Source organism: Phyllostomus hastatus, unplaced genomic scaffold (assembly GCF_019186645.2).
Source record: "Phyllostomus hastatus isolate PE091 unplaced genomic scaffold, TTU_PhHast_1.1 phas_contig_40, whole genome shotgun sequence".
Lineage (NCBI taxonomy): Eukaryota > Metazoa > Chordata > Mammalia > Chiroptera > Phyllostomidae > Phyllostomus > Phyllostomus hastatus.
This window is the reverse complement of record NW_025333872.1, coordinates 41576009-41603115: the sequence shown is the minus strand read 5'-3', so window position 1 is coordinate 41603115 and position 27107 is coordinate 41576009. Positions and strand designations below refer to the sequence as shown.

Here is a 27107-nt window from a genome sequence, read left to right as displayed (position 1 = left end):
ATGAGGTGCCCAACCATTCAACTATACCTTGTATCTGTAATGGGAAATGAAGGAAGCTTTTACCTTTTTCATTTGTCATGATTTGCAAGTTTTAATACTTTGTTCAAAATGACATACACTTGACCTTGGAACAACACTGGTCTGAACTCCTTGGGTCCAGTTACACACAGATTTTCTTCAATCCATATATTGTAAAATGTTTTTGAGATTTGTGACAATTTTAAAAAACTAGCAAATGAAACATAATTTTCTTAAAATATTTTCTCTAGCTTACTTTATTGTAAGAATACAGTATATAATACATATAATTATGTTAATCAACTATTTATATTATTGGTAAGGCTTCTGGTCAACAGTAGGCTATTAGTAGTTAAGTTTTGGGAGAGTCAAAAATTATACATGATTTTTTACTGTGTAGAGTGAGGAGGGGGAAGGAGGGAGTGTTGGTGCCCCTAACCGATGCATGTGTTGTTGAAGAGTCAGCTATAATTGTAGTAAAGACTCCACGTTTCAAGTACAGAAGCCTTTCATTTCATGATCAGTCACCAAAGATCTCATTCTGAGAAACATAGCCTAAGAAGTCAATGAAAGAAAAGAACAAGATTAAACTTTTTTTAAAGATTTATTTATTAATTTTTACAGAAGGAGAGAAATATCGATGTGGGGTTGTCTCTCATGTGCCCCATACTGGGGACCTGGCCCACAACCCAAGCATGTGCCCTGACTGGGAATAGAACTGGCGACCCATTGGTTCACAGCCTGCGCTCAATCCACTGAGCTACACCAGCCAGGGCAAGATTAAACTTTTGATGAAATTTAATATCTAGTTAGCAGGGAAAAAACAACAACAAATAGCACTTCCAGGTTCAGGCCAAATAGAAGTTAAACACAACCCTAATGACTGCAAGATAAAAGTCAGACAATCTCTCTTGGTTTTATACAACATCTATACAACATCCAACAGTTTGACTAGTCTATTAAATTGAACAATTGCTTTGGCATTCCATAGATTAAACTCTCCTCTACCTACCTAAACTTTGTGATTCTCCAATATATAAAAGCCCTTTAAACCTTTTATAGATCTAATTTATTCTGAAAACTAAAAATAAGAGAGGGAACAACAATGATGTAAAAACATGGTAAATTGTCCCAGATTCACACCATTTCCTTAGGCTTAAAATTTAATTGACATTTATTGCTAAGAGTAATATTAATACTGGAAAAAATCACTAGAGCAATAAAACAGGTTTGGGCAACAATTATAATCTTAAATTAAATCTTTTTTGTTGCAATGTAGTGACAAAATGATGATTGTAATTCCAAAACAGTGTCCCTAAAATGATGAAGTCTAAGTTAACAGAAATTTTTGTAGGGTGAGACTTCAATGGAATTATTTGATAAGGATTAAATAAAGAGGTATAGAAGGTGCGGGAGGGATTTTTACTGGATACAATAGCAAGATTTCCTTTGTACAAAGGCTAAGTTTTAAGTCTCATTCAGGCATGTTTTAATAGGATTCCACTTGGAATTTTCCAGTAGGTTTCTTAGACTTCTATTAGAAAGCAGTCAACTTTAGTATTGCCCAATCTAATGATATGCCCAGAAAAATTCAATTATGATTTAAGAAAAAAACCCCTAAAAATGTTCAACTTTTACTCAAAACTGACACCATTTTTCTCATGTTATGCATCTGCACATAACTATACTTATTTAAAAATCAATTTTAATGTTCTGGCTTCTGCCCCAAATACCATCACTACAACTTAATATAAACTGAGCTACATAGTTATGGGCTCTGCCATTCCAAGTAGTTAAGTCTTTGAAAAACGGTTTTAAGTTATGAAATATAGCATGGTTATACTCAAATATATCTGGTAGCTTTACCTAAAAACTAAAGATTGAAGATACAACATTAAAACTATTTTCCCATTTTGTAGTGCTGTTCCTTAACATTATTCACCATAGTTACTACAGTATTCCTCAAGCTAGATTTCCATTTTGGGGTAATCACTACACATATTTTTACTTGGATAAATACGATTTAGTCTTTGCAACTAAAAGTATCCCCAAAACAGCATTGTCATTGCCTAGGAAAGTGAAGAAAAGCAGAATCTCAGGCCCCATTCCAGCCAGACCTGCTCAATTAGAACCTGTATTTTAACAAGATCCCTAGGATACTCATATGTCTTGAACATTCAAGTTAGCAAAGTCCTGCACTAGGTTCACATAACCATATATCTTTATCATTCATAAAAAGTGATGCACTACACTTATACCTTCAACAACTCAACATAAATTGAGTGCTTACTATATGTGCTAAGCAATGTATTAAGAGCTATTACCTGGTTTGCTGATATTAAAGATGTTGCTAAAGTTTACAGCTTTCAACCACCACACTCAGCTTAAAGGCCACAAGTACATCTTCAAAATAGGAGGAAATATTTGAAAAACATTCCTCCACCACACAGCTCAACTGGGTTTTAAAAAATGTTCAATTCTAATGGAGTATGAATCTGATTTACCTGGGATTAAGTGTGCATTTGGGAGGTGAATTTATTTCCTCCTTTTTTTTTAGGACGGGATAATTTGTAAAGTTCATCAAGTTTCAAAAAGCAGAAAAAAATGTATTCACAATCCTATTAGCCAAAGGTAACTAGTACTATTTACATATTTTTCTATACATTTTTATGTGGTTCCTATCATATTTTATATGCAAATTGATTTTTTTCTAACATAGCATGACAATATTCCTACTAGAAACTTCCTATATTTTGCAGCCATTGAAATCATTCCATTTTATAGATATACAAGGCAATTTTTCCACTAATGTTGGATAAAAAATAATACTGTGATAAATATTTTTGGTACACTCTAGACAACTTCCATACACTAACAATATAGAATGGAAGGTGATTGGAGATCAATCTTCTTTATTTTATTATGTTACCATCATGTAATTCAAGATTCCCGAATTACTTCAGGAACCTGGAATTCTGAGACTTTAAATATTACAAATGGGATTAAACTACAATTTAGTGACATTTGAAGTCTTGGGAGAGTAACACACTCAAACTGGTTTGTGAAAGAAATAGAGTGAAAGAAACAGGAGCATATAGGGGAATCCCACAGATACAAAGAAAATAGAATGAAGTACAGCTCAGCCTCATGCAAGATTTCAGACATCTTTGTTACTTAGTATAGTACCTTTCTTTACTGCTTGCTGGGTGATTGCTTCATTCACTATCAAGATTGTCCTTCTCAGCTCATACCTGACATTCACTCTCAGGTTTATTGACCTTAAAATTCCAGGGCTCAACCTCATCTAACCTGTCTCAATTCTGACTTCCCAGGAGAGTTAATGCAAGTGTCTCCTGACTCTTGTCAGAGTTCCATTTCAGATTGTATGGGTTTTCTGGGAAGCCAGAAGAGGGTAAACAGATCCTTTAGGAAGCACAGAAGGAATTAGCAGCCACAGCCAGATTAAGATTTTCCTGCTCAGCCAAACTTGAACTCAATTATGGCTGTCTGCTAATGAACCCAGTGTGAGAAGGATCCTTCAGACTATTAATCAAACAAACATACAAACAAAACCCCAAACCCAAACTTTAGCAATGGGTTCAACATGAAGGACATGCTTTTGAATATGCAGAAAAACTATTTCTTTGGCAAAAGGAATGGATAGACTAGGCTGTATGTTAAAAGGTAATATGGTTGTAACATACTGAGGTAAACAGAAAAATTTTGTTAGTAAAATTGTTATTGTCATCTCAGAACAAATTTGTTTTTTTTAAGATTTTTACTTATTTATTTTTAGAGAGGGAAGGGAGGGAGAAAGAGAGAGAGAGAGAGAGAAACATTAATGTGAGGTTGCTGGGGGACATGGCCTGCAACCCAGGCATGTACCCTGACTGGGAATGGAACCTGAGACACTTTGGTTCGCAGTCAAATTTGTTTTATGAATTAATTTCTAAGCTTTTGTTTCCCTTTTATTTCCTATCTTCTTTTTGTCTAACCTTGGATTGATGGAACAAATTATATTCAGGCCAGGAGAACTTAAAAGAGTTGGCAGATGGCAGGTGGGGTAAGAGCAATATCAGAAGCTGAGGAACATGTATGAAACTCTGACTGGAGATTCCTAGAGGTAAAAGAGAGATATGGTTGCAACCTCCACTTGGGATTTTCTATTACAATCTCCGTGTGTGTGTGTATAGAAGAAAATTATATATATCTAATATAGAAATCACATTTCTTCTATATATATTATATAGTATATAATTTTTTAACAACATATCTCTATTTAAGAACACACAACCCACCCAAGTGGGTTTTGCACGGGCAGGAGCTAAAAGCCTTCCAATGATTATGGACGGCATTCCAGTCACTATGAAACTGTTCCATCTTTGAAGAAATGTTATGGCTGAACATTTAGTGCCCCTTACCAGTTCAGAGATTAATGGGGCTTGGACAATAATTTAAAGCTTTAGGTTTCAATTGCATCTAAATCTACTTCTTCAAAGAGCGTCATACCCCTCTAACAAGTAGTAAGAAATCTTGAACTCTTTACTTATAGTCAGTGGTTACTTAGGTGCCTATCAGACTCTTTGAAGTTCTCCTACCACAACACATGATCTTCCGGTGAGGAATGTGTCAGGTCAGATGACAAGGCACAAAGCAATTATTAACCCTGAATCTGTGTGATCTACGGGCAGCACAATGCTTGGATTTAGCAAGTTTGGTATTCCTTGAATAAAGTAAGCTCAATTGGGAAAACACAAAGTTTTGAACTGTTTTCCATTTTCTTGAGCTAAACAAAATCCTAGGTCAGGTATTAGTGACAGCACAAATACATCAAAATTCAAACTCCCAAATACAATTTAGTGTTCACCCAGTGGAGCAATGTTTCTTTTTTTTTTTTTTTTAACCTAAACAAGATTCCTGTCTATCTGAGATTCCTGATCTGATATTCTTTTCCATTTTATATTCTTGAGGTTTATTTTTTAAGGTGATTGGATGCTTTAATCCACTTACCTAACCAACGCTAACCTTACATTTTAATCACTGGAAAAAATAATAGATTTGGACTCTATTTTGGAAGACAGTTTAAACAAAAAAAATGGATACTTGTAATGTTTCTCATATGAGGTACTTAATCTTTAGGCATTTTTGGAATCTAAAAAACTATTCTTGCATTTGAGTTATTATATGAAATTACTTTGAAGTTGAAAAATATTTTAAAGAAAACACAATACTATAGTTATGTACCTAACTCTTATTATGTATAATTTGTATTGGTATTTTTAAGCTTCTGACACTAGTAAAACATTCATTCTTAAACAAAAGGACTGAATTGTTCTTTAAAATTCTCACTCTATGAAAAATATGACATTTATAGTTTAAAAACATACAAACATCTATGGTGCTGATGAATAAAGCATAAAACAGTGTATTTGGGTGACTGTGTTTTATCTTCATATATTTTCATTATAGAAATGATGTTAAAAAAAATGAGACAATTGCTAATAGATAAAATATTTTTATTAACATTCTACATTTTTACACATACTTTAATACATTTAAAAATATTTTTAAAACTACTACAAACTGACCTGACTGGTGTGGCTCAGTGGATTGAGTGCAAGCCTGTGAACCAAAGGGTCGCTGGTTTTATTCGAGTCAGGGCACATGCCTGGGCTGCAGGCCAGGTCCCCGGTGTGGGGTGTGTGAGAGGCAACCACACACTGATGTTTCTCTCTTTCTCCCTCCCTTCCCCTCTCTCTAAAAGTAAATAAATAAAATATTTTAAAAAATACTACAACCTGGTGGTAGTTGACAGTAATTGATCACTTGAAAATACTAACTTCATTCGTATCAAAATGCACCACCCTCAATTATATAACTAGATTACAAAATACTTGCTAGAGTATGTAAAAAATAAAGCAAGTTTATCACACTTTACAGCCTGATAGAATCGCTAGCTAGCACAAAGATAATCGATTCCTTTTACAATAAAAATTTGCTTTGATAGCTTGAAGGTTAGTACTATGAAGGACATTTTTCAAAAGACTAAAGAGATGCTTCAGGTAAAAAAGTTAGAAATGTATAAAACACAAAAACCATCAAAAAGGTTTTTTCTAAAAGAGCGTACTATAAAATAAGACAATAATTCTTTAAAAAGGCTTTTTATATCAATTTTTTTCTGGCCAAGCAAGTATTTTTAAATATCTTCTAAACACTTCCTCAAAATTTCCAGGACAGTAGCTTTCAAACACTCCTTGAATCCCAGAATGTGCCACCAACCACCAGCTTCCGAGGCAAGGGTCAGGGCTTCCTCTTCCCTTTAGCCCGGAGCACTGAGACGCAGGCACTCCTCAATAAATGTTCACTGAACTCCACTGTTAAAAGTAATAGTTAAGCTACCAATACAGCATAATAATAAACAAATAGTCCTTGATCCTTGAGGACTGTGGGAACCAAAACACTCAGATGATACGAGTATTCAGGAAAATGTTCTAGTTTATTCTCAATGTCCCAGCTCTTATAAGTGTTTTAGGAAAAAGTGATTAAAAGAGAAAAATTTCCTGAGTACTTCATATAAGAAGAATAGTTCGTTGAAACTGAAAAGCAGACTGAAAATTTTAGGAGGCAAGCTAAATATTCACTATACTTAATCTTATTTGATAAATAGCAACTTATTTATTAATAGTTCCATGTGATTGTTTGAAGAAGCCCACATTCAAGACTGATTTTAAAATTAAGTCATTCAAGAGAAAATATTTTAAACCTGTAATTAAATTTAAATAATTCATTTGGGTTATACCTTTTAACATCAAGAGCCAGAAGTTGATATTTGAGAAAAAGGCTTTGCAAAAGGTATGTAATAAAAGCATTTTTCCATAAAAACAAAGGCCTCAAGCATATCCACCAACACCTCTAGTTGAGGTCAGAAACTAATTCAGTATTTTAAGAATCATGAAATTTTAAACTTTGTACTAAGTCATCTTGGCCCTTTTCCCCTAAATGAGTCAGGTTTTCCTGTACCTGAAACAAAGAAAGGACTCTGGCTTCAAAAATATATAATCCAGTGAAAGAATAACATAATATATATATATTCATGAATCTAACTAATTCTGGGAGAAAAACTTAGTTGACTCCTTCCTCAAGAACAAGATACAAAATTATAAAATTTTAGAAGTCCTATTCATTTGTCAACCTTCTAAAAATAAGCACTTATCTCTTAAGTATAAAGAGCTAAATATAACCCTTCTAAAAGTGACACTGTTCACCTATACTCTAATTTCACCTATACTCTAACTTTTGAAAACTCTTTAACTTTCAAAATCTTTGGATATTTAATTGAAAATGTACTAACCAACCAACCAACCAACACTAATAATTTAAGCCAAGAATAAACATATAAGAAAATTTAGCACAATTATTTAGAAAACATGCCACTGGAGTATGAGGGGAAAGAAGAACTGAATTCCAACAGGAAAACTATCACTACGAAAGGAAGCACTCTCCTGAATTCAAACAGTGTATCACACTTGTTATAGGCGGTTGCTCTGGACGTGAGAATTTGACTCCAGCATTTATTATGTATTTATGTATACTTTATAGTATAATATATAATTCAATTAACTCACTGGTATGTAGAAAGTAAATAGCTATTTTTAAATCTGCATTAGATTAAAAAACTGTTATGTAAAATAATGGAAAACATCAAGATCTGAAAAAAGCTATACCTCTAGATAGACTCTAGACCATCAGTTCTCAATCTCTTTTCCAACATGATAATTCCATGGTATATTCCAATGAGTAAACCGTTATTTGGACCAGAACTTTTCAAAAATTGAAAAAGAAATATTACAGAAACTCAACAGTGACCCAAATCCTAGTGGTACATCACTATTAGTTCCTCACCCCAGGCTGTGGCACAAGGCACTGGTGCAGCTCTCCTAGTTCCCGCATGCCAGCCGCAGTGCCCCAACGTGCTCTCTCACACAAGGGAGATTATCAGATGCAAGGGAAGCAAAAGAATGCTAATCTTTTAAAAATATATTTTATTGATTATGCCATTGCAATTGTTCCAATCTTCCTCCTATGCCCCCATCCACCCAGTACACCCATTCTTTCTGGAAAGCCCCCACTTAATTTGTGTTCATGGGTTGTGCATCTAAGTTCTTTGGCTACTCCATTTCCTCTCCTGTTCTTAACATCCCTCTATTCTGGGCCTACCAATTTGTGCTTCTTAATCCCTGAACTTCCCCGCCATTCTCCTCCTTCCCTCTCCTAACTGATAACTCTCCAAATGATCTCCATATTTATGATTTTGTTTCAGTTGTGCTTGTTCACCTAGCTTCTTTTATACATTCAACTGTTGAGAGCTGTGAATTTATTGCCATTTTAATGTTCATAGTTTTGGTCTGCTTTTTCTTAAGTCCCTTTAACATTTCGTATAATAGTGGCTTGGTGATAATGAACTTTAGCATTACTTTGTCTGGAAAGCACTTTATCTGCCCTTCAATTCTAAATGATAGCTTTGCTGGATAGAGTAATGTAGGTTGTAAGTCATTCCTTTTCATCACTTTGAACACTTCTCCTCAGTAGCTTCTAGCTTGCAGTTTCTTTTGAGAAATCACCTGACAGTCTTATGGGAACTCCTTTGCAGGTAACTGTTTGCTTTTCTCTTGCTGCTTTTAAGACTCTCTCTTTGTCTTTAACCTTTGGCATTTTAATATGATGTGTCTTGGTGTGGTCCTCTTTGTGTCCATCTTGTTTGGGACTCTCTGTGCTTACTGGATTTGTATGTCTATTTCCTTCACCAAATTATGGAAGTTTTCTTTCATTATATTGTCAAATAAGTTTTTGATTTCTTGTTCTTTCTCTTCTTCTCCACGCCCCTATGATTTGAATGTTGGTACATTTGATGTTGTCCCAGAGGCTTCTTAGCCTATCCACATTTTTTTGGATTCTTTTTTCCTCTTGCTGTTCTGATTGAATGTTTTTTCTTCCTTTATGTTTCAAATCATTGAGCTGATTTTTGGCTTCATCAGTCCACTGTTGATTGCCTGTAAATTTTTCTTTATTTCATTAAAATGTAACTTTCATTTCTGCCTGGGTCTTTTTTCTGCTGTTGAAGTACCCAATGAGTTCCTTGAGCATCCTAATAACCAGTGTTTTGAACTCTGCATCTAATAAATTGCTTATCTCCATTTTGTTTAGCTGTTTTTCTGGAGTTTTGTTCTGTTCTTTCATTTGGGCCATATTTCCTTGCCTCATCATTTTGGCAGCCTCCCTGTGTTTGTTTCTATGTATCAGGTAGAGTGGCTATTTCTCCTTGTCTTAGTAGCATGTCCTATTACAGGAAAGTACACCTGTAAGTTGGAGCAGAGCCTTAGGTAATCACCAGGGCAGGGCAACCTGTGTGAACCAGGTTGATGGAGTCTCAGATATAGTGTGGCACTCTGTGTCTCTGTGTGGGGGAGGGCTTAGAAAGGGGACAATGTGACTATCTGGCCTCTGGAGTTTTGTCCAGGAGGAAGCTGTCCCCTGGCACTTGCCCTGATGCCAGACACTTTAGTTTTTCCCTGTATGCCACTGGTGTCCTTCAAGCTATTACTCTGGTGCTGTAGCCCAGAGGTAGTGAGTGTGTGGGCCCTCAGTCCATTGTGGTCCCGTTTAGAGGAGATGCCTGAGAATCCTGCAGTTTCTCCTGCCACCCCAAACCCCACTGGTTTTTATAGCCAGAAGTTATGGGGACTTATCTTCCTGTCACTGGAACCTTAGGCTGGGTGGTCTGGTGTGGGGCTGGAATCCCTCACTCCTGAGGTGTCCCTCCAGATTTTTATCTACCACCCGTGGATATGGGACCACCCATTTTGTGTCTCCATCCCTCCTACTTGTCTGGATGAATGTGATTTCTTTAATTCCTTAGTTGTTGGACTTCCACACAGCTCGATTTTCTGATGGTTCTAGATGATAGTTGTTTTGTAGTCTAGTTGTAATTTTTGCTGTGGTTGTGTGAGGAGGCAGTCCATGTTTACCTATGCCTCCATCTTGACCTGAAGTCTCTAGAATGCTAATCTTGAATTTTTTCTAATTTGTTTTAAGAAGTAATTTTAAAAATCACAAGAAAAATATGAATACTTTGTATGAGTAACAATTAACTTGTGATACTTCACAAGAGATGGGAGAGTGTTAGTGTGTTAGGATATCAGTTAATAGTCACTTTTCTACAATGTCATGAAGGCTTTAAAAAATAAAACCACATTCCTGAGTGGAAGAATTTAAAATTTACAGTTAAGAAATTTATAAAATTGACCATTAGGAAACCAGAGGTCTCGGACATTCTAATTTTCAACCTGAGGCCTTTGTTGATCCCTCTCCTGTATATAAAATATGTACTAACCCTGACTTTTTGAGATTATAAATAATCAGACAAAGGGTGGCATGCAGGATCAATTTCCAAAAGCTGAGATGAAGAGTTAGAAGATGGGCTTACTAGGGCAAAGTGGTAAGGTAGCAGGGTGTCCCAGAAGTAACTGTGAAAAGAAAGCAAACTTCTGAAGACGCCCAGGAGGACCAACTGCTGCCCTGTATGGTCAAGTCAGGGCGCTGCCATCTACATCCCTTTTCCAGGTGCTTTCAGTGTAGAGGCTTGAAGTTTTAGCCCAGGAGGACATCTGATTGTATGAGGTAAATGAAAGAGAAACAGGTTTTGTTTTATTGTTATACAGGACAGGAGCTGGTAAATTTTTTTTTGTAATGGGCCAGACTGGAAGTATTTTTAGGTTTTGAGGTCACATCATCTGGTCTCCATTCCTTCCCTACTCCCCCCGACCAAACCATGTAAAAATGTAAAAATCATTTTTACCATGCTTGTTGTATAAAATCAGACCGCTTGTGAAACTAGATTGTGGTTTGCAGACCCGTGACATAGAAGATAAACAATTCCCAAGAAGCAACACTCCCAAACTATTAGGAATTAGAGGTGCAAAAGACTGTGAGTGTAAGTGATTTGCTTTAACTTCCCCAGTGGAGTACCGAAGGCTCAGAGGGGCCCAAGTGACTTGCTCACAGCAGAGGCCAAATGATCACTTTTCTCTCCTCTGCCTTCTATGTTGGAATATTTACCCTCAAATTTGAGGACTCCCTTTAAAATAAAATATTCTGCAGCTTTACTCTATTCACTGCTTAAAATATTTGCTTTACCAGATACTTTTTTTCACATTCTTTTATCATGTTCAAGAAATTCACACTAAAATAAGAACCAGAAAAAACTTATAATACTTTAAAATTAAGATTGGGCCAGCATAGGGATTAAGGAAGCTTAGAATTCTATCTGTCAAACTCGGTAAACTATAATATTGTCCAGCCAGGCTGCACACGCTGGCTGTTGAATAGAAGCTTGAGTGGTGATATGTCATTAACATTGAAGATAAATAAGCATTGTTCCTCTCTCATTAAGTCCTCTTAAAGCACACTAGGCTACCAAGCAGACACCTTATAAGAAGAGTTCAGTATTATGCATCTATACTTTTTCCTATTGAAGTTATATGGAATTAGGAATATCATTTTAATGCCACTTTTCAGGGTTAATTATATTAAAAAATGAACATTTTATTCTTCCTTCACATGGTACAACTAAAGCTTATTCTTTGTACATGAGTCTCAGGTTGTTTTCCACAGCATTTCTGATTAAATCCTCCTTTTATCATCAATGAAAAGATTCTTTAAATCAAAACAAACATAGTCAGACGTCAAACTCAACTTCCCCTAAATTCAGAACTTGAACTTTAAAACTACTTTGTGAAACAATTTTACCACCCTATACCAGAAAAAAATCTTGCACTGATTCTGAATATGTCTTGAAATCTCCAAGATCTTTTGAAATATAGTTATATAACATATGAATTCATAAACTATTATCACTGATATACCATGTAGTATCCAGCTTGTTTAAGAAATAGCACCATATACCAGCTCCTGAAAGATCTCAATTCCACCAAATCTAAATTTGGGAAAATTTTAATTTTAGTTATAAGTTAATGTATTTAACTCCACACTATGGCCTCACTTTTCAGCTAAGAGAAATTTGACTCTTTTAAGACTGAAAAATAAGCATGCCCTCCTCATTCATCAAAAAAGATTACAGGAAAAAAATCATTACCACTTCTTAATGATCCACAAGTGGCTCCTAAATCTTCCTTTTATTCTACTCTATTTAAAAATTCTTCTTCTTGAAGTTTCAATTTAAAGTCCTCTCTGATTCTTTCTAGCAACTCTGGTTTAAAAATCACATCCAACGCAGTCATTGCCAGAGCTTTGGCTGTACGCAAAGTGTAGAATTGAGCTTCTTGAGATCCTAAAAGGTACAGTAAATAAATTAAAATACTTCCATATTTATTATAAATTAACTTATTAGTTTTAAAGTTAGCTCTCAATATTTAAATTGCCTCTCCACTGCCCATAATATAGTGCTTTCTTAGGTGGTTTTAGGTAATATAATAATAATAGGCTAAAGTAAACAATCAGAAAGGCTTCTATGAAAAGAGAGCACATGCTGAAACATTCACTTCTAGTAACACTTACCTGCAGCTTCAGTGTATTGTTCTGTATGATTCAAGGCATCAGATCCAATGTAAAAATATGGATGAATCCCAGGAACCACAAAACTAACGTTTCCAAAATCAGTAGATCCTTGGGAAGGTAAGACAATCCGTGATTTTCTAATTGCTAGTCGGATAGACACTAGATCTTATCTTTTTCAATCTCTTTCTCTTTAGTACCTACCATGATGTTTGGCTCCTTCCTTTCTAGAAATTCTGTACTGCTTTGGCTTCCACGACTGCCCTCTCTCCTGACTGTCGGGCTTGCTGTGACTGCTGTCTGTCTCCTTCTCTAGATCCCTTCTTTTGCTTGTTTCCTAAGTGTTAGTGACTGACATCTAGGGTCTCTTTGGCAACCTCACCAACTGTTTTCAATTACCTTTCAGATACTGACAACTCCTAAATCCCCTACCTAAACATCTTTCGAGAGTTCCAGATTCAATAGGCTACTGGACAGCTCCCCTTAGAAATCCTGTAAGCATCTCAAATTTAACATTCTAATCATTTATACCAGCCCTCCACACCCTAATCTGCTCATTCTCTTGAACTCCTTCTCTTAATAAATGACAGTGGCACCCCATTTTTATCATCAAGTCTTTCTCAGTCTACTTCATCAACATTTATTATTATATTTTAGGAGATAAATCTCTAAGATGCAAATGTATTAGTAATGTTTTTAAAAGAAAAATCTAAAATAACCCCTAATACGCTTATGATTATTTAAATTTTAATAGTTGCTTGTTACTTCCCAGAAATAGAAAATGATCCCATTTAACAAAGTACTTAGTGGACTGCATACTGATGAGTAAGAATTAATTAAAATTCTATTTTCCCTTTTAGTAGCTTATTTAAAGTTGTTTTTGTAATGGGTGATCATTTATTAAGTTATATAATATCCAATCACTGGGTTATACACCTGAAACTAATATAATATTGTATGCCAACTGTAATTGAAAAATAAAAAATTAGAACTGAGCACATTTAAACACTAAAAGTATTTAGAATATAAAGCAAAAAGTATGTTAGCTATTTCTAAAAACAAATCTGCTCATTTGATATTCTATATTCACTACAGAGTTTACTAGTTTCCTTCCCTAGCCATTAAATTTGTGAAAAATAGTTAAAAACACCAGCAATACCTCCCTACCTTCAAAGCTGTTTAATAAAACCATTCGATAAAAGATAATATTTCCCTTCCTCAAATAGCACAGTAAAGAACTTAATTACCTGAAGAGCTATTCAAAACTGCATCATCTTCTGAAATGAATTCTATTCCCAGCTTTTCCCCGTTTTCAATATAAGCTTTCCTTAGGCTTTTATTGGGAAGGACATTGTAATAGTCATGTGCTCCACCTTTAATTTCCACCTAGTAAAAAAATTAGAAACATATTTTGAAATAAAAAACTCAAATTCACTATCTAAATTTCAAACCAGCAATCTTTTTTTTTTTAATAGAAAGGGGTTAAGAGGGTCCACTTTCCCTCTGAACATAAACTCTCTCAAATATCTTATAAAAATATGCATTTTCTGTAACAAGAGTTCCCAGGACTCTGTCTCCTTTGTTATGTATGCACCAAAGCACATGATGTCCCCTAGCTCTGCTAGCCAGTGGATCTCAACTTCAGTGACCTAAGTGGGGTGTGGGGGTAGTCAGGAATCTCCGATTCAACCAGCACTCCCAAGTAACTCTGATGCAGGTGGTCCAAAAACCACACTCTGACAAACACTGCTGTAGGCTGTAGCCTCTGCAAGAAAGACATTAAACTTTACTAATATTCAACACACAAACTGATATTGACACCACTGCCTGGTCTGAAAGGAGTACAAGTACTCTGAGAAAAAGAAGAGTCACAATTTACAAATTTAGTTTTGATTAAATAAAAATGGACACTATTCCCTCAAACTAAAGATAATACCTACTAAATTAGCAAAAGCCACGTATAAAATGGCAGAGATGACATTTCTTTTAACATCTACAAAGTTTGTCTGAAAAAAGTCCAGTTATTGTTAATGAGAACAGTTTGTCTGACATTGATGTAACCTGATGGCCAAAGAGAGTGGACTAAAATGTGCATGTGTGAACAATGATGACTTCATTGTACTAGTCAGTGGCGGGGGGCGGGTAGAATCCATTGAGTGAGCATGTGTACTGTGTGGCTGTAGCATTCAAAATGCCTGAGCAAGTACAGCAACGGATCTGCATCAAATTTTGCATTAAGCTTAACATTCCTCTGCAGAAACTATCTGGATAATTCAGAAGGCTGCAGCTATGGGCAACTGGTGATTGGCAGCTGCATTACAATAACATGCCAGCTCATGCATCATGTCTAGTGCAGAGTTTTTTTGAGAAACATCAAATCACCCAGGTGACCCAGTCCCCCCATAGCCCAGATTTGGTACCCTGGGACGTCTGGCTTTTCCCAAAACTAAATGACCTTTGAAAGGGAAGAGATTTCAGACCATCAGTGAGATTCAGGAAAATACGATGGGGCAGCTGACGGTGATTGGGAGAACTGTGTGAGGCCTCAAGGTGCCTACTTTGAAGAGGACTGAGGTGTCATTGTCCTATATACAATGTTTCTTGTATCTTCTTCAATAAATTTTTTATTAAAGATTTTATTTATTTTTAGAGAGAGGGGAAGGGATGGAGAAAGAGAAAGAAAGAAACATCAATATGTGGCTGCCTCTCACGTGCCCCCTACGAGGTACCTGGCTCACAATCCAGGCATGTGCCCTGACTGAGAATCAAATCAGCGACCTTTTGGTTCGCAGGCTGGTGCTCAATCCACTGAGCAACACCAGCTAGGGCAAATGTTTCTATTTTCCATATTACTTGGCTACATACCTTCTGAACAGACCTTATAAATTAGAAACCATGATAACCTAATTAGATATTACAAGTCAGCCAAAATATAAAAAGTTACTAAAGACTATTTAAAATATAAATTTAAATCCAACAACAATGAATCTTATCTTAAGGAAATATTTATTTTGAGATACCACCTAATGATAACAGTTCAAGTATTTATTTTATAAATATTTAGATATCCATAATTATAAATAAACAAGGGGTAAATGCTTAATCTTTTACTCTTTGGACACTTAACGTATCTTGTCTGAGAATCACTGTTACTGTTTGAGACACTGCTGCTTCTCTGAATAAATCGTACATCTCCAGTCTAATGAGGGTAGAGAAAAATGAGGTATTATGTTATGCATGGGGGTTAGACCCTAACTCTTCAGAAACATTACCTCATTTAATTCTCAGAAGAACCCTAAAATAGATTATATTATCTCCATTTTTCACCTAGGAAATAGAGGCCAAGAGATATTAAATAACGTTTCCAAAAGTTACAGAATCAGTGAGGCTGAGAGGCACGCATCCAGATCTTATCTCTCCAATTAGACTGCTGGCTCCCCACAGGGCAAACCTTACGTCACTCTGTAACTTATCATGCTGTGTGCCACACATAGTTGGTACACAAGTGTTCCTGACTTCATGGTGCAAGTGAACACGACTTTCTGACTAACGTCTGTGTCTGTGTGAACTCTCATTCCAGCAAGCCCTAAGTATTTATATCTCTACTATATACAAATCTAGAACTTTGCCAAAAATTGCTTTTGCTGATTTTGCCACAAAATTTCCTTTACAGAAACTATGTAGAGCAATTCTAAAAGCATAACTACCAATAAGGAAGGATATAACTTGCAGAAAGGCAGGAATTCTACTCAGCAGTATCAGATATTCCCATTACTGTGTGATAAGATGACTACAGTCTGCCCTGTGCACACACTGAGTAATGTAAGTGAAGGCTTTCACGTCGACATTCAGACGACTGAGGCTACATATTCAAGATATCACCCGGTGAAAAAGCAGCAATGAAGGTGCTAATCTAACTTAATATAAACAATCCCAGCCCACATATATACCTCTAATTATAATATAGAATAACTCTAAAAAGTTCTTACTGTGCACCCAGTAGCCAAAGCTGCAGCTCTGAAGCAATCTTCTGCCTTTTCGGTCAAAACTGTAAGTTCTTTCATTGAGGGTGCACGGAAGTAATAGATTAATTCAGAATAACAGGGAATGATATTGGGTTTTACACCACCATTTTTTATTATCCCTATAAAAAGAACCAAATTACTGGAATTGAGCTTGGAGCTTGGAGACCATTTCCTTAAGCTTAAATACACCCATAACATTTTTAGCCAATATGTGCATAAAAATCATTTAAATTTATTTGCTTCACACACATATCAATCAAAGATTTCACTGTACAACAAAAGTTTCTACATACCATAGGGTGATACTTTCTGGCTAACAGGAAAAGAACTGTTTATATGTACTTTATTCTAAGGAATTTATAAGAAATTATGATTCCTGACTACAAAAAAATGTACGAAAGTTTACAACTATATTAAGCCTTCTGGAAAATACTTTTATTTCAGTAACTTATATGACAATTGTACATTTTGATAAACCTTTGACATAAAAAACCCTGATGGTGTAAAGTTCTATAATTACTCTTGTGCTTCAAGAATCCCATGAGCATTTTAAAAGGCATTTGGCTCCGGGAAAATAATTTTTGTGCCAGGAAGAAAACAATGTGTCAAAGATCACTAAGTACTATTAACTGTTAAAACAAATGCATTTATTTGGGCTTACACAGAGAAGGAAGATTTATCCAATCAAAATTATAACTAAAATAGATATGCAAAATCTAATTTTATATGAACTGTTTTAAAAAGTAATTTTTTACATATTCCTGCATTTCTTTTAAAGAAATGTAGGAGATTGGTAAAAGTGTGGTTATAAACAAATTTATGCTTATAGCAAAGTCAGGTAAAAAATAGGTATTAAAGTATTGATATATAATAATTTCCCAACTCATAAGAAAATAAACTAAAAATAAATTTGTATGTACCTTCAAAACAGTACTTTATTACTGTATTTATATTAAAGTGATACACATAATTTTTAAAAGATGCTACTTAGGATTAATAGCACTTGAGTAAATAAAACCAGTAACTGTAACTTTTTTAAGTTGAGGAAGTGACAAAATTTTGTTATCATTCAGAAACAGGACAACTGGAAAATCAAGTTCCAACTTTGAAACGACCGCAGAAAGAACACAGGTCTTTACACAAAACTACTAACTTCTAATACTCAAAATGACCATTCCATTTTTTTTTTAAGATTTATGTATTTATTTTTAGAGAGAGGGGAAGGGAGGGAGAAGGAGAGAGACAGAAACATTGATGTGCAAGAGACACACTGATTGGTTGCCTCTTACACGCCCCCAGCCAGGGACCTGGCCTGCAACCCAGGTATGTGCCCTGACTGGGAATCAAATTGGTGACCTTTCAGTTTGCAGGATGATGCCCAATCCACTGAACCACCCCAGTCAGGGCTCCATTTCTGTTTGTCTTTCTTGTCTTTTTACCCACAGATAGACAAACTTCCTAGTATCCTATTATGCAATTTCTGACAATGTCTACATATTCTGGAATATTCATATTAAGTACATAAAATGTTTTCAATTTTAAAAAATCAAATATTAAGTAATTACGTTGTATTAAAGTGTATGGAGCACCATCTATTACACAAAATATTTGACCTTCATACCATGAGCTCTCCAGGTTGGTTTCATTTGCTGTCTCAACACAGACAGATTGTTGTACGCGAGAACAGCAGCGTCGACCGCGTTTACTCCCTCCCAGGGGTAAGCAGCAGCATGAGATGCTTTTCCATGGTATTTCACAGTCACACTAGGAAATAAAACAGCACCTGGAATTATTTTCAAAATCACTAAAGTAAGAAAATCCAAGTAGTAAGAATTACCCAGCTAGTATTCAAATTAATTCACACTGCTAGAATTTTTAGTTGCAAATCATTTGTAGCAATAATAGCAACGTACATAGCTCTGTTGTAGCATTTTATTACAAAATAGAGTGACTGGCACAAAGAAGGCATTCCAAAAAAAGAGAGAAAAAGAGAAACTGTGATCATTCAACTGGCTATTCAAATTAAATTTGTTTACAACTCAATTCAAGTGAATATACAATATTGTATTAGGTGCTAGAATTACAAAAAAGATGACTCCTATCTCTGTTACTTTATTGTGATGGTTCTATACCAAAGGTCTGCGAAAGCTCAGATAATTCTGTCTCAAGGGTGGGGGAAGGTTGAGAAAAGAGACAAGTGACATTTGAAATGGATTAGGACAAACTCTGGAAATCAGATTATACTAACATGATAAGATACTGCAGTTATTAAGTCAGTTGTTCCTGACCAACATTTTATTAATGTTCCAAAATACCTGTATCACTGATACCTTCAGATTGCTCTCATACCAGTGTTAACTACTCAGATACAATTTAATAAAAAGGTTTAGTGAGAGGACTGCATATTAGTTATTTACAAAGATGACTTGCTTAGAAAATATTTTAAAGCCCAACTGATTTAGTAGTACCCACATTTAAATGATAAAAAGCCACTCCTGACTCTATTTTTTTTAAATGGGCTAGATTCAGGAATCTGTACAATGCTCATGTGCTTATAGTATTTCCTGACTGATTCCAAACATTCTGTCAGGAAAACAAAAACACATGAGAGCAGCCAAACATATTTTTAAGATTTTACAGTATTTGTTAATTCCATCTTATCACCATCACCCTAAAACTGGCATTTTAACAGAACAATGATAAATTTATAGAATGCAAAAGGATGTCCTTTATGAAAATGACTCTAGCACATTTCTTCTATGGTTCAGAATTAAAGCACAATAAACTTTAAGAAAATAAATGTTAATGTTTTGTATCAGTACTAGTATTTTTGGCTTTAAAAGCATATATTCAAACAAAATGATATGGAATGATTTTCAAGACATATTGCTTAATTTTAACAAGCAATAACCAGACTAACAACTTGTTTAGCAGAATACTTCAGGGTGTAAACCCTCCTTTAAAATTTAATTCATATATGTACCTACTAATGTCCATAAATACACCCAAAAGCCCTGGAAGGATACCTACCTCTAGAAAAGGGACTAGATGTGGGAAAGGTGGTCAGCAGGGACATCTATTTATTGTTAGAGATTTTTAGGATGAACAGATAAGTAACTTTTTGAATTTTAATTTTTGTTCTTCCTCTATTTTCTATCTGAAAAGATGGCCAATAAAAAAAAAAATCTAAGAAGCCAGACACTAAGAAAAGACCTGAGGCCAACTGGACTGAGTTCAGGATCAAGACCAAGAAGCCTAACCCTAAGTCCTGGAAAGCTAATGGGCTGGGAAGCCTGCCTGCACCTCAGGCCCCTTCTAGCCAGAGGCACTGGAGGAAATTTCAGATCACTAAGGTTTTCCAGAGGTATACTAGTGTACTCTACTCTTGAAACCAGAGCAGAAAGATTCTTCCTACTGTTACAGCACTAATTCCCAGGGATAACAACAAAGATACCAGAACAGGTATAATAGGCACCCTCTGAAAACAAGCTCTAGTGGCTGAAAGTTCTGGTCCACAAAATTCAAATCATTTCAATAATGCATGCTCCTAGATACCCCCAAAAGTGAGCTTTTCTACATAGCAAACAATCTAAAACAGGATTTAGCATCAGACACATCAGAAAAGCATAGATTGTCAAATTCCACTAAAATCCATGGCTAGTCAGATTCTCTATTATTGCTCAGGAATTTATCTTTGCAAAAAATTCAAATTAAAATAAGTAAACTAGAGAAGTGTGTTTTCTTCCCATGTCTAATAAAGCTGTCTTTTGCAAATCATATCAAAGGCTATTTTCCAGAAACCAGAACTCTCAGTTCAAAATAGAACATGAATGTCAACATATCATTTGCTATTCTTATACTTTTTAGGCACTATTTCAATAACCCAATTATGAGTATCACATGAAATCTCATTTGGAAGAGGCTTAGCAGATGATTCAATGAAAATGAAGATATAGTATCATTATCTTTCAATTCATTTTATTTATGTATTTACTTATTTATTTATTTAAATTCTCCTTTAGAGGATATTTTTCTTTTTACTTGATTTTGGAGAGGGAGAGAGAGAGAAACATCTATGTGAGAGAGAAACATTGATTGGTTTGCCTTCGGTACATGCTTGGAGCAGGGATCGAACCCACAACCTAGGTATGTGCCCTGACTGGGGACGGAACCTGCAACCTTTTGGTGTACAGGATGACGCTCCAGACAACTGAGTCACCTGGCCAGGGCTCAATTTACTTTTTAAATCTATAAATATGGAGTTTTAGTCTCCAGTTAAGACATAAAAGTATTCTCGAGACATAGAGGAAAGACGGTGTGAAGAGAGAGAGGAAGCCATGCGAAGACAGAGATTAAAATTATGCTGACACAGGCCAAGTCATGTCTGAGGCTATCAGAAGCCAGAAGAGGTGGGAAGGATCCTCCCCTACGGGTCCCAGGTGGACCTTGGCCCTGTCACCTGATTTCAGACTTCACATCTCCAAACTACAAGCCAATAAATGTTCTGTTCTTCTAAAAGAAAAAAAAAAGACATTAAAGTATTCTAATAGTCTGTTTTCCACTACGAAGTTTACTGCAATTTGATTACTTACTCATGTTCAGCCACATCAGGCAGATAGGCAGCATTCTCTTGGGATGGATGGGCCATAAAAACAACGTCAAGATTTTTAAAAGCCCCTGCTTCAATTAAATCAATTTTGCCACCACCATCTTCTTCTGCAGGGGTTCCCAGGACAATTACCTAGAAGGAAATACCTGTGTCAGAACAAAACAACAAAAAATTCTAGTAGGCAAATATCAAACAAGTTCCCTTGCATCTCTTGCACATGTATTCACAGTCTACATTACAGTGCTTAAACTATGTAGAGATGTGTTGGGTCTCTGACACTTAAATAATGCCTGGGCATACATCGACGGTGCTAAAGTAATCACAAGTTTTAATTTACATTATTATACAGTTTGGTGTGAAGTATGTACTAAAGCTATTACAGGAAACTTTTCCTAATTTTACAACTCAATTTTATATAACTACTGACAAAAATGAAAAAGATAATTACTATATACTAAGTTCCTCAACATTCTTTGACTCATTTCTTAAAGCTTTTTCTTGACAAAGTCTTTTAGTACATGTACATAATTATTCACAAGCACTTTATTTGTGAGGAAGTTCCCTTATTAGTTTTCCTCACAACAACCGTGAGAGGTAGGGAGCAATCTGTATCATTATTTTCGGGAGGGTGGTTCTGAGGCATAGGGTGAAGTGTCTACTCTTGCTCTTGGTCACAGAGCAGGTTTTCAGGGAGAGCTGGGACTAGATGTTCAGACCTGTTTCTTACTGAACTACCTCATTAAAAGAACGTAATTCATTAATCTTTTATGAAGAGTATTAAATAAATATTAAGACTATGGTTAGAAAGAGCCAGCTATTACACAAAATTACTAATTCGATTCCAATAGTTCAACCAGGCAGATTTATTGGTCACCAAACACCTAATTAAATAACAAAACTTTGCAGAATAAACATTTTACTTTGATATTTACGTTTAACTCCTCAAACAATTTTAAAGCAGAGAAAAATGATCTATAAACAACTAATATACTTTCAAGACCATGTATCTGATGACTTCCAAGTTAAATCTTGCTGACTTCTCTGAATTTATCATAACCCCAGTTAAAGCTACATCTCTCCAGGCTTTCATGCAATGGCAAAGGATGCCCCATCCCAAACAGAACAAAAACCTAACCAGATTTAAAAACAAACCCCCAGGGGCAGAAAAGAGAAGGCACCTAAACAGAAAAAGTCACAAAAGATGGAAATGTTAGGATAACAGTGAAAGGTTACTGGTATTGAAAAAATCGGCTAAAGAATAAAATAAAACATTAGTCTTTCCTTTAACCTGAATGGTGATGATTGCATCTTAGCTCACAGAATAAAGAATTTACCACCTGGGAAAACAGTAACACAAGATTAAACTTGCTCCATGACAAACATAAATGACATTTCCCTATTTAAAGAACTGAGATATTTATTAAAACCATTTAATAAACATTAACAGAAAGATCAATTAGTTACGCAGTAAATGTTTGTTCACTTCTCTGTTTTTGGTATATTTCTAGAGGTTTGGTAGTTTTAATGACTGATAATACCCTACGTCTGTCACAAACAAAAGATTTTTGGGGAACCTAATGTTAAGAGGGGCTGTATAATTTCCCTACAATAAGCACTTCCACTAGAAATTGCACAACCTAGTCAGCAAATTAAATGTTACCAAAAATAAGCCCTAAGGAAAACCAGGCTGGGCCAGTCAAGATGGAGGTCTAAGTATACTTGGCTTGCCTCCTCACACAACCACAGCAAAAATTACAACTAAACTACAAAACAACTATCACCCTGCCCTGGTTGGTGTGGCTCGGTGGATTGAGCACCGGCCTGTGAACCAAAGGGTTGCTGGTTCAATCCCCAGTCAGGGTACATGCCTGGGTTGCAGGCCAGGTCTTCAGTTGGGAGTGCACAAGAGGTAACCACACATTAACATTTCTCTCCCTCTCCTTCTCCCTCCCCATCTCTCTAAAAATAAATAAATAAATTTTTTAAAAAACAAACAACTATCACCCAGAATTGTCAGAGAATCAAGCTGTTTGGAAGTCTGACAACCACATTTATCCAGAAAATGGGCACCCACCTGTGGTGGATAAAAATAGGGAGGGATACCTCTGGGGATAGAGGGATCCAGCCCCACACCAGACCACCCAACCTTAGGTTCCAGTGCTAAGAAGTCAAGTCCTCATAATTTCTGGTTGTAAAAACCAGTGGGGGTTGGGGCAGCAGAAGAAACTTTGGGATTTTTCAGGCATCTCCTCTAAAAGGGACCACAATGGACTTACAACTTAGGGCCTGCAGACTCGCTCCTTCTGGACTCAAGCACCAAGGTACACCATGGCAAGGCTTGAAGGGCACCAGTTGCAAACAGGGAAAAACTGAAGTGTCTGGCATCAGGGTGAGGGCCAGGGGACAGCTTCCTCCTGGACAAAATTCCAGAGGCCAGGCAGCCTCACTGTCCCCTTTTCAGAGCCCTCCCCCACACAGCCACAGAGCAGGAGGGAGACACCACATTGGAGGCTCCATGAACCTGGTTCACACAGGCTTCCCCGCCCAGGCAATTACCTAAGGCTCCATCCCATCCAACTTACAGGTGCTTTTTCTACAATAAGCCATGCTACTATGACAGGGAGTCAAAGCAGCTCTACCTTATACACAGAAACAAACACAGGGAGGCTGTCAAAAATGGAGGCTGCCAAAATGATGAGGCAAAGAAATATGGCCCAAATGAAAGAACAGAACAAAACTCCAGAAAAACAGCTAAACAAAATGGAGATAAGCAATTTATTAGATGCAGAGTTCAAAACACTGGTTATTAGGATGCTCAAGGAACTCATTGGGTACTTCAACAGCAGAAAAAAGACCCAGGCAGAAATGAAAGTGACATTTTAATGAAATAAAGAAAAATTTACAGGCAATCAACAGTGGAGCTGATGAAGCCAAAAATCAACTCAATGATTTGAAATATAAAAGAAGAAGAAACATTCAATCAGAACAGCAAGAGGAAAAAAAATCCAAAAAAATGTGGATAGGCTAAGAAGCCTCTGGGACAACATCAAATGTACCAACATTCAAATCATAGGGGCGTGGAGAAGAAGAGAAAGAGCAGGAAATCAAAAACTTATTTGAAATTATAATGAAAGAAAATTTCCATAATTTGGTGAAGGAAATAGACATACAAATCCAGTAAGCACAGAGAGTCCCAAACAAGATGGACACAAAGAGGACCACACCAAGACACATCATATTAAAATGCCAAAGGTTAAAGACAAAGAGAGAATCTTAAAAGCAGCAAGAGAAAAGCAAACAGTTACCTGCAAAAGAGTTCCCATAAGACTGTCAGCTGATTTCTCAAAAGAAACTTTTCAGGCTAGAAGGGACTGGCCAGAAATATTCAAAGTGATGAAAAGGAATGACTTACAACCTACATTACTCTATCCAGCAAAGCTATCATCTACAATCAAAGGACAGATAAAGTGCTTCCCAGACAAGGTAAAGCTAAAGGAGTTCATTATCACCACACCACTATTATATGAAATGTTAAAGGGACATATTTAAAAAAAAGATAAGAACTATGAACATTAAAATGGCAATAAATTCAAAACTATCAACAATTGAATTGAAAAAACAACCTAAGCATACAAGCAGAACAGAAACAGAATCATAGATATGGATATCATTTGGAGGGTTATCAGCTGGGAGGGGGAAGGGGGAGAATGGGGAAAAAGGTTCAGGGATTAAGAAGTACAAATTGGAGCGAAATAAGCCAGGCAGTGAAAGACAAGTACCATATGATCTCACCTTTAACAGGGACCTAAAGAACAAAACAAAGAAACAAGCAAAGTATAACCAAATACACTGAAATAGAGAACATACTAACAGTGTTCAGAGGGGAGAGGAGAGGGAATTTCAGGGGAAAAGGGGAAAGGGTTTACAGGAACAAGCATCAAGGACACATGGATAAAAACTAGGGGCAGGTGGAAATGGGAGGGAGGAGGGGAAGGCTGGGTGGGTGGGTTGGGATGGGAGTAAAAGAAAATTGTACTGCAACAACAATTAATATAAAAAAAGGATAAAATTTTAAAAAAGAAGTACCATTTGGTAGGTACAGAATAGACAGGGGGATGTTAAGAACAGTACAGGAAATGGAGTAACCCAAGAACTTACATGCATGACATATGGATATGAACTAAGGGTGGACATGAATTGCATGAGGGAATGGCGCCATCAGGTAGAGGGGGGAAATGGGAGAACTGTAATAGCATAATCAAATATATGTATTTAAAGGCTGGATTCTAAGTTCTTTCATAAAGGAGAACCCACACAATTCTTTACAACAACATAAGAGGAAACCCCAAAATCTGCAACGTCGCTAGATCCGAAAGTCCTGAAGTTTTATCCAAGGGTTCTGCCTTCCGGCACAGGCGAGGCTAGGTAGCCTAGTGCTGTACCAGTCCTGGGGCAGGAGGACACAGGTGTGCACGGAATGCGCGCCAGGTCCTTCCATTCCCGTGTAGGTACCCGCCCGGCCAGGTGATGAGAGTTCCACGCCCGGGCCCCCCCTCACCTTTACCGGCGGAGGCGGCCCGTGGAAGGCCTCCAGAGCCCCTTTCAAGCCCAGCGCCGCCGCCGCCCCGACTTCAGCGATTAGGTTATGGCCGCATGCGTGCCCGATGCTGGGCAGTGCGTCGTATTCGCACAGAAAGCCCAGGTGCAGAGGGTTCTGTGACACATGGACCCCCGGTGTCTCCCACTCGGCGCGGAAGGCCGTGGCCAGGTGGTAGTGCGGCTGCACCATCCAAGAGGCGGCCGGTGGCTCGCACTGGAAGAAGCGCGTTAGCACGCCGTGGGCATGTTGCTCCTCGTAGGCCAGCTCGGGTTGGCTCCAGATGGCCTGGCTCAGGGCCCCTAGGCGGCCGGCCGCCTCGTCGATGCACTCCGCAGCGCGCAGTTTCAGCAGCTCCAACTCAGAGGCACCACCGCAGGCGCCCAGCTCCACAGGCAGCTCCTCTCCAGGACCCATCGTGCCCAAAGCCGGTGACCTGTCAGCACTCCACTCGAATGCCACCTAGACCGGTTCTTTCTAGCGCAGCTCGCGCCTGCGCACGCTCCCAGAGGCCGCGAGAACTCCTGGGGTGCGCGCAGGCCGGCTGCACGTCTCGCCGGAGACCGGTCCCACAACCCCGGGACCCCGCCTCCAGCCACTCGGGAGACTTGGTCCACCCCTTCTGCAGCGTGCAGGTGCTCCGGCCTGGTTGAAGCGGCTGAGGCCAAGCCCGGGAGCAGAGCGATAGGAAGTACCGGGGGATGAGGAACTCTTCTTCCTATTCCTTCGCTGTTCAGGCAACCGAATGAAGCTGTAAAGTTAGTACTTTTCCGTTATTGTTTATTTCCCACAGCTGCGGAATGAGATCGGTTTTATTGGTTAATAGAGATTAGAGACAAACCAAGTGGAACACAGTCCCTTGAAAAACACCGGTGGCTTTTCTGAAACAGTAATAAAAAATTCTACAAGGTTTTTAGTTCATAAAACTACAAAGAACACTTGTGTGTAGACTCTATATACTTACGTTTTTGGTACTGACCCTTTGAGGTTGCTGCATTATTTAAAAGCTGCAAGTATAGTTAATTTTTTTATTTAATTGTTGTTCAAGTACAATTTTCTGTCTTTTACTCCCATCCCAGTAAACCCCCCCAGCCCTCACCAACTCCCTCCCATTTCCACGCCCCCCTAGTTTTTGTCCATGTGGTAAGTATAGTTTTTTTTATTAGAATAAAAACTTATTAATATAGCAAGTGTCTAGTATAGCATCTGGAATATAGTAAGCACACATGCATTAACCAGTATAGTCTGAGTAGAGTAAAACTAAGTATTTTAAATGAGTTTTTAAACT

General features: G+C 37.1%; 1 protein-coding gene across 2 annotated transcripts; it reads right to left on the bottom strand.

Annotated features, from left to right (window-relative positions):
* Positions 1-250: 250 nt before the first annotated feature.
* Positions 251-26247, bottom strand: PM20D2 (peptidase M20 domain containing 2). 2 transcript variants are annotated; one of them, XM_045843242.1, is made up of 8 exons: positions 25781-26247; positions 21206-21354; positions 18235-18377; positions 16578-16732; positions 13836-13974; positions 12592-12699; positions 12170-12364; positions 251-573 (listed from the first exon to the last, which is right to left on the bottom strand). In XM_045843242.1, the coding sequence occupies exons 1-7, from the start codon at positions 26234-26236 to the stop codon at positions 12210-12212; spliced, it is 1305 nt and encodes a 434-aa protein (XP_045699198.1). In that variant the 5' UTR covers positions 26237-26247; the 3' UTR covers positions 251-573; positions 12170-12209. The 2 variants fall into 2 exon arrangements, with proteins under 2 accessions (XP_045699198.1, XP_045699197.1); XM_045843241.1 differs by lacking the exon at positions 251-573 and having other exon boundaries at positions 12168-12364.
* Positions 26248-27107: the final 860 nt, after the last annotated feature.